Source organism: Limulus polyphemus, unplaced genomic scaffold, assembly GCF_000517525.1.
Source record: "Limulus polyphemus unplaced genomic scaffold, Limulus_polyphemus-2.1.2 Scaffold2590, whole genome shotgun sequence".
NCBI lineage: Eukaryota > Metazoa > Arthropoda > Merostomata > Xiphosura > Limulidae > Limulus > Limulus polyphemus.
This window is the reverse complement of record NW_013668200.1, coordinates 131917-145411: the sequence shown is the minus strand read 5'-3', so window position 1 is coordinate 145411 and position 13495 is coordinate 131917. Positions and strand designations below refer to the sequence as shown.

Sequence of the window (13495 nt, the reverse complement as noted above, 5' to 3'; positions counted from 1 at the left end):
ATAACGCCCCCACGGCTGAAAGGGCGAGCATGTTTGGTGTGACGGGGATTCGAACTCGCGACTCACAGATTGCGAGTTGAGCGCCCTAACCACCTGGCCATGCCGGGCCAAGTGATAGTTAAATTCCACTATTCGCTCAGACGAGAGTAGACCAAATTTGGCGGGGGACGTTGTTAACTAGCAACCCTTCCCTATCTCTTCAAAATCAGAGACGGCTACGCAGATAACGCTTGTGTAACTTTGGCGAAAATTCTAAATAAACAAGCAAAAGATAATTTAACATAACCTTTTGTAATTATTATTTTTAAACATGGTTTTGTGAGCCTATAATAGTCATACATTTTCCTTATTTTTGTACTTATTCCTGAGGTGTATATTGTTGCCCTTAATGCTGGAACAATTATTATATAAAGGCGCAGAAAACCATTGAACAAAAGTATAACTCTTGTGTATGGTGGAAATCACGCATTTGGCTCCTGTTATTTTAAAACGTCAATGAAACGAAACGAACATCAACATTTGTTTATCCATTCAAAGTAAATCAGGCTACCCGATAACTAGAGGCTTTTTTTAACTTCAGTATTAGAAAAAATGTTTTCTTACAGTAAACTACAGCACTGCATGCAAGATTAACAGAAAGTGCAGAATATATATTTTCAAAACGAAACAAAAAATCAATTCGCATTCAAATGTCTTTGCGTGAATTATAGACAAACATGCAAAGTAAGACGTAAATAGTTTAAATTTTATTTTCTTCAAACAACACCAGCTGATACCATACTTAAAACCAAGGGTTATGTTGCCCCTCGTACCCCTAGTTTCTGTGCGATCGGTTGTTATCAACTTAATATGAATACTCGTTACTATGATGTCATTTATTGCCGATTGTATATATAATTCGAAAGTAAAAATAAATAAACACATTTTTATAATGGTATATATATTTTATTATCTTCTCAGACTGAATATATTACAGTTAATGGAAGCATTAAGCTGGAAACACATCCATAACCAGACTCTTTGGAAGACCACAGTCGCTTAGCCACAGTTATAACTATTCTAGGCTATGAGTTGTACAATTTGAGGTAGAACTCGATTCTATAAGCGATTTTGAATAATACAATATTAATAAAAAAATCTTTTAAATGTCAGATGTTAATAAGATAGCTTAAGAAATTCGTGGGTTTTTTTGTTGTTTTTTTTTCATAGAAACGAAAACTCCGATTAACCAGAATATGGGCTTACATCTACTCTTTTAAGAATTATGCAACTGGATTTCAATGGATGAGGTTTACTCTGTCCTCATATAATTACTTTGGTCAATTTGACAATTAACATAACTCTTAATCTGTGCTAAGCGGTTATTAGATTACGCAATATAATTTCTGACACTTATGTCAAGATCAGTTGTTTCTTGTAAAAAAAATAAAAGCTACAAAATAGGCCAAAACAAAACAGAAAATTTCCCTTATCCCAATGACCATGTTTATGCCTCTTAGATGCCTCAGCGACAGGTCTGACGGCTTATAATGTTAAACTTCGGGTTTCGATACCCGCGATGGGCAGAGCGGGGATAGTCTATTGTGTAGCTTTGCCCTTACCAACAAACACAAAAGCCTTCCTGAGTGATCTGTTTTTAACTGGCGACTGTCAGTTTCAATTACAACTTCCCAACGCGGGTAACAGCACGATATACACTTAGATGATAATTTATGTAAACGTACCTCAACAACTCCTCCAACAAACTGACTCAGATTTCGTTTTTAAGGTGCAAGTGCCATTGGAGGAGAATATTTTCTGAAGAAATGACAAGGGGTACTAAACAGAATACTAACCCATATGACAAGGGGTACTAAACAGAATACTAACCCACATGACAAGGGGTACTAACAGAATACTAACCTTCGTGACAAGAGGTACTAAACAGAATACTAACCCACATGACAATGGGTACTAAACAGAATACTAACCTTCGTGACAAGGGGTACTAAACAGAATACTAACCCACATGACAAGGGGTACTAACAGAATACTAACCTTCGTGACAAGAGGTACTAAACAGAATACTAACCCACATGACAAGGGGTACTAACAGAATACTAACCTTCGTGACAAGAGGTATTAAACAGAATACTAACCCACATGACAAGGGTTACTAAACAGAATACTAACCCATATGACAAGGGATACTAACAGAATACTAACCCACATGACAAAGGGTACTAAACCGAATACTAACCCACATGACAAAGAGTATTAAACAGAATACTAACCCACGTGACAAGGGGTATCAAACAGAATACTAACCAGCATGACAAGGGGTACTAACAGAATACTAACCCACGTGACAAGGGGTACCAAACATAATACTAACCCACATGACAAGGGGTACTACCAGAATACTAACCCACATGACAAAGAGTACTAAACATAATACTAACCCACGTGACAAGGGGGTAACAAACAGAATATTAACCCACGTGACAAGGGGGTACTAAACATAATACTAACCCACGTGACAAGGGGTACCAAACAGAATACTAACCCACGTGACAAAGGGGTACTAAACAAAATACTAACCCACGTTTTCGTACGTTATAGTTCTTCTTCTTGATTGTTCCATCTTAGTAACGCAACTTGTAACACTGATTTTCACTGTTGCCAGACTAACCTAATTTTGTTTGCTGGTATAGAATAAAATAATAATAATAATTACTCGAACAACGGTAAACTAAAAGCATCAATATATTTTTAGAAATACACAACAATAGACCTCGTTCAGTTATATTTTGCACTAAATACAAAACTGATATTGTAACAAGCATAAGAGTTCTCGAATTTGATAACTAGAATAATTTGAAGCAAAGCAGGTGTTTTAATATCATTTAGATTTTAATAATACAAGTAAAACAATATCTTAATTTAAATATCTTTACTAAGTATGTCAGAGAAGTTGTAAAGTTCAGACATATTTAACATTATCATTGTTACACACGCTGATTTCTTCGTCAGCTGAAGTTAACAATATTATTGTTACACACCCTGATTTATTCATTAGCTGAAGTTAACATTATTATTGTTCCACACCCTGATTTCTTTGTTAGATGAAGTTAACATTATTAGTGTTACACACCCTGATTTATTCATTAACTGAAGTTAACATTATTACTGTTCCACACCCTGATTTCTTTGTTAGATGAACTAACCCACATGACTGATTTCTTTGTTAGATGAAGTTAACATTATTAGTGTTACACATCCTGATTTCTTTGTTAGCTGAAGTTTCGGCGTTAATACTGCTCAATTCATTGATATCATAGAAATATAATTATTTTGCTTTTCTTAAAAATTACAATTAAACGTTTTGAATCAGTATTAACTTATGAAGTTACGCGAAAACATTAAATATTATTCAAATTACAACCTTCATTATGACAAAACAAAAACATTCTTAAACATTCAAAAGGATTTTTAGAAAACTACTGGTCCATACAGTTATAAAAACATATATTCGCACAGAAGATAGCGAAGTTAGAAAAGTAACAATATTTAATAGAAAATAAAAAAAGGGTTTTGTGAATAACAAGTATTGAAGTAAGTGTTTCGATAAAACATATTAAACAATTCAAGTAGGTCCCTGGACTATAACCACTTTTTTAAGTGCTTGAAGTTTCTAATGAATAAAATGATTTACCCTTATTAGGAGTGTTCCATTTTAGAAAACGATCATATATATTTAATTGGCAATCACTATAATGTATACGTTTTAAATATGTCATTACACGTCATTTAAGCGTTATACAAAACGTACCTTTTTCTGCTTTTATGAAATGAAGTCAGATTAAATGCATGTTCAAAGTTCTATAATACTGAGTTTCTGTTCAACCTTGGAAATTCGTAAAAAATATAGAAAGAGATTTAATTAATTTAATTTAAATATATAACTAACATAATGTAATGATTTTATCTTAGACATAACGCTATTTACGTATTTATTCCTAACATCAAACCGTTCACTAGCCTAGTAAACATGCTCTATACTAATGAGATTTTGGACAACAATGTACACTTATAACAAATATAGAACGAGAATCTGAATCATTACTTTGTAAGAATATAACTATTACGCTTCAAATCTTTTATCATCGAAGACAAAACATTAAATATATTGATAAATCGTGAACTGCCGTTGTGCCGCCAAATCCTTTTTCCTGTCCGAAGTCTATTCTTGTTTTATCTAATTTTACAGACTTTAGACGAACATGAACTAACCTATCTATTTGGCTAATCTATTCTATTTAGAACAATAGCTAATCTCGAATACTTCCCATTCAAGCGCATTATGGTTAAAAAGTTAGGATTTGGCAGCGTATCAAACACATGCTCAAAATTCTACAGTAACGAGTTTGGAAAACAATGTACGTTTATAACAAATATAGAAAAGGGAAAATTGAAAACATTACAGCTGTAATAACATAACAACTTTGCTTGGAAATTACTCTACTTTTTTAGACATAACATTATTTGTATGAGTGGACCAGATTAAAAATGTTACAAGATCCTCAACTACAGTCGGTTTTTAACCACATAACGGCTCTTTGCCTAGATTTAGTTTTAGTTCCCTTTTTCGGCTTTCCAGTCTTTTTGATCCCGATGAACCAGTCTTGGTAGTTTTTGGACTGATACTGTAAATAGTAACCTTCAATGTTTTCAATAAAAAGTGTCTCATCGGAGTTGGGATCATCCTACATAATGGAAGATAGATGAGAAGAAATATTATAGCTTAACACGAGATAATTATTATTTAATTATCAATTAAGTAATGTTCAATTTTGTTTTGAGTTGTTGTTTATTAGTTTAAAAACAAAATAAATTCTTTATACAACTTTTGAAGTACTACGCGATGATTTAATATTATAAACGTAGAACTTATTGTAAAATCGTGGACTGATAGCAATATTATATACGCTGGAACTATCAAAGTCTCAAATTGTCACTTTCCAGGATAAATAGTGATCGGTACATACCTGCCCATATAAGTTCCCTTGTTCGTCCATGGCAACATACTTATCTGCACTCACGGCTTTTATCCTCACCCCTTCTCCATCAGACGTCAAAAAAAATTAAAATTAGCTATTATAGAAAAAGAAAAAGTATGTAGTACAAATAACAACAACAGGGTAACAAACTGATGAAATAATACATTCTAATTTTTATAAGTAAGAACGTAAGAACAAATATTTAATTAGCTATACTCGTTACCAGGTTGTCTTTAGTTTTACTCTAAGTTGGTAGCTACTCTGATCAGAAGTTAATATTAATAATCCTCTTTTGATATAGTGAAATGGCAACAGTTACCATATAGCTAAATGCTTTCATCAAACTCAGTAACTGCTGATAACATAATATTTTTTAACTTAAGACTTGATTAACAAACAAAAACACTTAGCTTTAGTTTTTTATTTGCAAATATAAGCCTTAGCCTATGATTTACCAAATAACACCACAGAAGCCATACACTATCTCATGTCGTAGGGGGAAAAAAGAAATACCCTTAACTCTATTTTTTTCCATCTATTGAACTCAATTACAGGTAGTAAAAGTGAATAGACTGGATGTTCGTCTATATATATACATAGAAATTTGTGCAAGTGACGTAATCAGCGTGTAAACATATTGTTCAAAATTTTTTTCAGTTTTTAAATTGGTTTGATGACAAACTGGAAACATACCTTAAATTTCTATATATCTAAAGTTCCAGAAAATTGTTTTGTGAGTGAATAAAACTCTAACAGAATGTATGGTCCGTCAATTAATTTTCTCATGAAACACACTGGTATTGAAGATTATTTATGTGTATTAAATGTGATTACCTAAAGTATTTCATGTTTCGTTTTTAGCTGAAACATGAACTGCTATAGAAATTAAACTGTAGATAGCTGATTCTACTATCGCTAAGTATTGTTAAACTGTGAATAATATCACTAAATTCGTCGTTCATAGTCGACGCCTTGGAAGGATATGACGTAACAACTATAACTTTTTTTTTTTTAATATGAGAAAATAATGTTTTTCTTTTGTTTTTAGCACAAAGCTGGCACAATAGCTAGCACTGTGTTCGTTGCGAGGATTGAACACCGAATTCAAGCAGTATAAGGCCTCCTTTAGTTTACCACTGAGTCGTTGGAGGTCATGGGGGAAAGGATGTGAGGATTAAAACAAGCTATTGGAAGGATATACATACTGGGTGGATATATTTGAGTATAAGATTAGGAGTGGATGAAAGGGTATTTTATTGTTTTATTATTAAGCAAAAAGCTACACAAAGGGCTATCTGTGCTCTACCCACCATGATTATCGAAACCCGGTTTCTAGTTGTATAAGTCCGCAGACATACCGCTGTGCCACTAGGGGGCCAGATGAAAGGGTGGATGAATACAAAATTAATTTGGCAGGTGAGTAACTAACTAGCTGGATTGAATAACTGAATGAGTAGTAACTATTGATTTATATAACACAATATCATGCATATCTTGCAAAGTATTACTTCAAAACAAATATCAATCGTTTATTAACTCACGTTAGATGTTTATGAATTTACTTGTCCGCTAACACTTCTCAGAGTTTGGAGTTGGCAAAACTAAATTTGGCAGACAGAATCGAGATGATCTGAGACGTCCTTATATGTACAATGTATATGTATCAAGACGATAAACAGGGGAACTAGACGATCCCGGAAGATCATTCAGGCACGATGGAGATTTAGGAGTAAACTTTCAGAGCGCTGAACCCGACTCTACCAACGGATTTCGTGTTCCTGTCCCTTCTCGGGATACCGTGGTGGACATATTGGAAACTGTGTTAATACCCCCCCCAAAAAAAAATAGCAGGACCAACCAATGCACACGTGCAGAGGTACCACGTGGTTGTCCTAACAGGTTTTTTTTTCTTTCGGGTACTTATCCCCTTAGGGTATCTATAGAAAACTGGGGAAAACGGAAGAGCTTGATTGGAACGTTGGGACTTCTGTGAATCGGAAAAGACGCCTTTGAACTCCACAGCGGAACGCAGGTAATTTATACTATTAGGTAATAAATGTTGTATTATTTGTAGAATAATTTAGCTAAGACTATAAATTATATAACTGTTTAATTAAGATTATTATAAATTAACGAATTATTTAACTGAACCTCTCACTAGTGATATAAAATAGAACACTCTTTAACTCTAACTAGTTTTATCTCTTCAACCAAAATCGATGAAGCCCTTGTAAGCATTCGTATAGTATACTAGATACTAGCAGCAACAATTATCTCTGCATACACATATTCAGAAATATGTAGCTTATGGTTAAGCAGCTCGCCCTCTATGAAGTCGCCAATGGAGAATGATGTGGTTACACTCTAACACAGTTTGCATTATTTATTTTAGAAATTCACTAAAAGCTACACAAGGGCTATCTGTGGCAGCTATCTCTAATTTGGCGGCAACAGAACGCGAACCATGAACTCTTGGATTCACAGTCTTACACTGTGTAGTTAAGTGGACCAACCAGAGTGTGAGTGTTTGTAAGAATGACATTTTTAACAGTGTAAACTGTTACACTGTATATGTATATGTGCGTGTGTGTGAATAGTTCTATTGACACAAAAATGGTTGTTTCCAATTTGTGTCAATGGTTTTAGCATGGTAATACTTGAACAGCTATAGGTAGGAATAGCGGTTAGTTTTGTACACTAAATTTATTTTGACAGCGTAGAGTGTGTTGTTTGTTTGTTTGAAGCTCAGCACAAAGCTACACAATGGACTATCTGTGCTCTGCCCACCATAGGTATCGAAACCTGGTTACTAGCATTGTAAATCCGCAGACATATTGCTGTGCCACTTGTGTTCCGCGAAGTTTTATATTCATTTCTTTACAGTGAAAAAAAAAAAAACAGGAAAAAATGTGAGAGGATTGTACCAATCTTATGAAAGCAAAATAAACAGGCCTAGTTTTATCAACATAGAGATCTGAAAACAGCAAAGTCAAACACTTTAAAACTCCAAACGGGACAATGGTTGCCTTCAGAAAATGGTCAAGGTGATTTGATTTACAGACTGAGCGGTTAGAGACCGAAGGTTCAGGCACTGTCGAAAACATCGCTAACAACGAGGGTACCTAACTAATGAAACAAACTATTACAACCTTTATAGTTAAGGACGTAAGAATAGTATATTTAATTAGTTATTTTTACTACTGGCTTGATTTGTAGTTCAGGTCTATGTAGGTAGTTTGCTTTGATCAGAAGTTAATATTCATAACATTCCTAATTGAGAACTACTGACCTAAAAGAGGGCGACACCAGTCATGAAGAACTTACTTTTAACGGAATAACGGGATTGACCTTCACAGTTATTTATAGCCTCTATTTCCAACTTAATATGCGAAGCGTGCTCAGCGGGATATCGCAGCTCGAACTTTGGACATTTCATATCCCAATTTAGCATGCTAACTATTAAGCCTTGCCCCCCCCCCACAAAAAAACAACAAAAAGTTTGAATGAAAACGAAAATTTCAAGTTCTAAATGGTTATGCTGCTAAATAGTCCACAGTAAAGTTTTCAACAAATATCTACAATCCTCAGTTTATGAGGCCTATATTTGTATAAATTTGACTCATTTCTTAAAAAGTAAAAAAAAAAAAAAAATAGAAAGTCGAAAAGTTCGACTAACTAATTTAATATCCTTATGGTTAAGAAAATAATTCCGAAAGCGTATCTCTTAAAAAAATCAAATAAAGATTCATCAAGAAACTCCAATTAATTTTTGACAGCGGCGTAAAGTGTGTTTGTTTGCTTGTTTGTAAATAAGTACAAAGCTACACAATGAGCTACCTGTGCTCTGCCCACCACGGGTATCGAAACCCGGTTTCTAGTGGTGTAAGTCACCTTTTCTCAGTGTCCAAACTTATCACCATGATGAAAAAAATGCGTTATTATAGTTATGGTGTGGACGCGTTTTGATCAATCCAGAGCTCATCAGGTCGGTTGGGACACAACAAACACAATAGTGCACAGAACACTATTTATATAAGCCATTTGTTACAACAACAGTTGTTATGGTAAGTCGTCGGCAATAGATACGGCGAACATAGTGTGATTGAAATACTATTGTACATTGTTTTAATTCTTGAAATACCCTAAAGGAATGTTTGTTTGTTTGTAATTAAGCACAAAGTTAAACAATGGGCTATCTGTGCTCTGCCCACGACGGGAATCGAAACCCGGTTTCTAGCGTGGTAAGTCCGCAGACATACCGCTGTGCTACTGGGAGGCTAAAGGAATGAATAAGGAGACTAGTGTTAAAACGTAATAGGTCTAATATTAAAATATTTTATGAAAAGTGTAATTATATTACTATTGTTTAGAAACAAAATTCTTACTGGCGACCAAGATCTTTAATGTGTCTCATTGTATCTGTTGTGGATTCTACTTCTTAATTGTTAATTTTTAGTTAATTTTTAAAGTATCTATAATGTTTCTAATTGTGTTCATAAGTTAGAGTTCTTTTATTATAACAATTGTCGTTGTATTAAATGGTTATATAAATAGTGTTCCGACCATTACTGTGTTCGTTGTATTCTTAGCCAGCCTGAAGAGCTCTGGATTAAGCAAAACGCGTCGTCTGCAGTGGATATGACAAATATAGTGTGGTTGGAATACTCTTATTATACACTCATATAATTCTTTAAAATCCCTAAGGGACTAGATTAATAATGTAGTGTATAAAAATGAAATAGGCCTAACACTACTGTCTTATGGCAAATGAAATTGTAATCATTCTTCACTGGTATATAAAAGGCATACACACCATAACAATTGTTTTATTGTTTAAACTTTTTAATTATTTTATTGTTGGCGGACGAGTATTGTTTAAACTTATTAAAATAAATGCTCTTCTAACAGTAACCCCCCTTCCCAGTGGCTCAGCGGTAAGTCTGCGATCTTAAGACGCTAAAATTCGGGTTTTTATACCTGTTCTGGGTAGAGTTCATTCAGTAGTTTAACAACAACTAAAACAAACTTCTAACAGTATCTTTTTTCTTATACTCTTTAAGAGATCGCGTTATTATTTTTAGTTTAGAATAGAATTGCACTAAATATTTTTAGTGATAATTTGTTTGACAGAAAGTAAATGTCAAATGTTTTATGTCGGAACTTTGGTTTATCAAACTTTGTGGACAATAAACAAATGGCGAAACACATGAGAGCAGTGCAACTTTACGCAAAGAATATGAAACTAATAACTTTTAATAATTGATTTATAAAATAGTGCAAAGATTTATTTGCAAATAAGCACAAAGCTACACAATGGTCTATTTGTGCTCTGCCCACAACGAGTATCGAAATCGGGTTGCTAGCGTTGTACGTCCACAAACATACCGCTGTGCCACTGTGGAGCCAGTCCAGAGAAAATTTAAAAACACACATCTGTAGTGTAAATTGGACTTTTATTTCGTTAGTGTGTAATGAAGAAAGAATAAGAAAATAAAGAAGTGGGTCACTGAGAGATGGTAAATTAAAAAAAAAAGACACGCAAGAGAGCGACTAGTCCTTATAGCTGCATAAAAAAATTTTTGGTTTGTAGTTAATCACCAACCTAAACGATGTGTTTTCTGTGCTCTACCCCCCACGGATATCGAAACCCTTTTTCGAGCGTTATAAGTCCGCAGACATGCCGCTGTGCCGACATATAAAAATGTTAAAATGTATACATAAAAGCAGCATCTAATAGAAGAGAAAAGAAAAAGGTGACTGCACCTATTTTCTCAGTAGCTTCTGTCAGCAGAAAACAAAGAGTGTGTATATTCCAAGTATATTTACTCGATTATTCTGAAACAAAGAAACATTCGAAAAATAAATCAATTAGGATTTAAAGTGGAATAGAATGAGAAAAGTAATTCCATAATGAGGTGAATGTCAGAATAAAGAAGTTTAATAAAGCAAAGTCATAAGATTGACATGCGAGAGAAGAGAATGAAGATTGAAGAAAAACAAGATTAGACAAATATTACTTAAAAAGATCCCTTAACTTCAGCACTTTTGTTGCAAACTGAAAGAAAAGTCAAAGTATAAAAAAATGAAGAAATATAAATACTAATTAGCAAAAAATGAGACAAAAGTTAGAAAGACTCTTTGAAAAACTTTAAAAAGTTAGTAATAGCTGTCAAGAAAAATGAAATGTTATAGACTTAGAGGATTTTTTGTTTTGTTTTCGAATATTCGCGTAAAGCTGTTCAAAGAGCTATATTCGTAGGCATGGCTTATTTTGTATTGATAAGCTATAGGAAGCCTAACCAACCATCAACTCTTGGGCTGTTCGTGCGAAGCGAGTTTTTGTGGTAACGGGACGCGAATCTTGAACCTTGTGATTCATAATCCAAATATGCTTAGAACTAGGCCACGTCCGGCCCAAAGAGTGAGTGAAGAAGAGATAATTTGTACATAAGTTGTTCACCTTAAACATTTTCCTGATACTTAATAAGACGAAATTTAAAACTACTATATTTTCTATTTATTTGAAAGTAAAAAATAATTTAAAAAAAATGATGGGAGATGCTTGTTATACTCACCATGCTTGTGTTTTTCTTTTGTACCGAATATGTTTCCTTCTGTATCCATGGATAAAAAGAAACCGTGCTTGTTGTAGAGAAGTTTGTAGCTTGACCTACAGCTGGCCTCATCATCCTATTGGAGAATTGTTAAACTATGTTATGCTAGTAAAATACGAAATTATGTTTTTTACCTAATAAATGCTTCATGCGTTAGATATTTTCAAAGTAATCTACACTCTTATTATGAGGGTTAAAAGCACCTTATAAGAATGATGTTCCAGAACCCAAGCTACCCTCGGAATTATCGTCTCCAACGTCGACCATGCTCACTCTGATTGTCAAACTCATCCACTGTTGTTTAACACTACAGTTTCCATTGCAACAAGCTTCTGCGAAGGATAGTAAGGCCAATCGTAGACCATACATCTTGATAATCTTACCGCATACCCTCCATTGTAAGGGACGTCGAATTCCAAACTCACATTTTAAGCATATCAAAGACACAAAAGTAGATCGGAGCTGGACTGGGAAGTCTTTACAAGCATGTTGTGGTTGAATGGAATTGTTGTGAGTTCAGTTTTTTTGGCTCCCTTTCTCATAAAAACAACCGTTGATTTTGAGGAATGATTGATATTTATATACAACTTCATAGCAATAGTTTTTCGTTTTCTTTTTTTGGGGGGTGGGGTAGGGAGGTCAGATAATTTTCTTTCATAACCTCTTTCATTTTGCAGATGAAACGCTGTTCCGGAATTCGGAGCCCCTAGTTATTCTAAAAGCTTAGCTGTACAAGTTTATCTGCTTCTATGAAGAACGCTGAAAGTTCCTCTTTTTTCGAATTATTCTATCCTTTAGCTCTACGGTGTTTAACAATCCCCCAATATGAATATCCTTTCTCGGAAATCCCTCAATCCATAAGTTTAAACGTGGCAGGATTGCACTGTCGAATGGTCGGGAATTCATCGTGGACCAAAGAAGTAAGTGTTAAACATGTTGCACCGGCTCGAACCTGAGTCTACACGCTGTTGTATTAGGCAAATCTTTCTTATAACTTACAATTGACTCTCTGTATTATGAACTATTAATGAGGAAAAACGGAACATACAGAATGCTGTTTTAACCAAATCACATTTTGATATAGGTATGTACTTTTGTAAATTGAGAGTTACTGATCTCGAGTTGGATATGTATTTAAACCCAAAAATATCAGTGGTAAAACTATACTAATTAATAAAAGTAGGTTTGCCTGTAGACATTAAACGTAAAATGATAGAATCCAGGGGGAGTCGCAAGCCAAAATATACAAGCTCAACAAATACATTGTTCATAATGTCATAGAAACAAAGAAAGGTAAGTACAAAATCTTTTAGGGCTGCTATCTCCAAATACGTCACTTCACGTGAGCAATGCTTATATAATAATGTAGTTAAAATAATGAAATATGGAATAGTTTTAATGTTTAATAGCGAAACAATGAGTTTTGGCGAAGATGTCCTACGTGTGTGATTGTTTAGACAAAAATATATAATTTATTAAATTTGCCATTTTCTGCACATCAGTTGGTATATGACTGGTAATTGTAAGTAAATATCTGCCATGTATTGATGTATGACTGGTATTTGAAGGTAAATACCTATCATGTGTTGGTATATGACTGTAATTGTAAGTAAATATCTGTCATGTATTGGTGTATGACTGGTATTTGAAGGTAAATACCTATCATGTGTTGGTATATGACTGTAATTGTAAGTAAATATCTGTCATGTATTGGTGTATGACTGGTATTTGAAGGTAAATACCTATCATGTATTGGTATATGACTGGTAATTGTAAGTAAGTATCTGTCATGTATTGGTGTATGACTGGTATTTGAAGGTAAATACCTATCATGTATTGGTA

The 13495-nt window shown here is 34.0% G+C and overlaps 1 protein-coding gene across 1 annotated transcript in view; it reads right to left on the bottom strand.

Moving 5' to 3' along the window:
* Positions 1–2971: 2971 nt before the first annotated feature.
* The window catches only part of LOC106467373 (fibroblast growth factor 1-like), a 30240-nt gene continuing 19716 nt past the window's right edge, over positions 2972–13495 (bottom strand). Inside the window, 4 exon segments of the mRNA XM_022395543.1 lie at positions 2972–4745; positions 5028–5120; positions 5123–5133; positions 11615–11729. Coding sequence (XP_022251251.1) covers positions 4563–4745; positions 5028–5120; positions 5123–5133; positions 11615–11729 — 402 coding nt within the window. The 3' untranslated portion in view covers positions 2972–4562.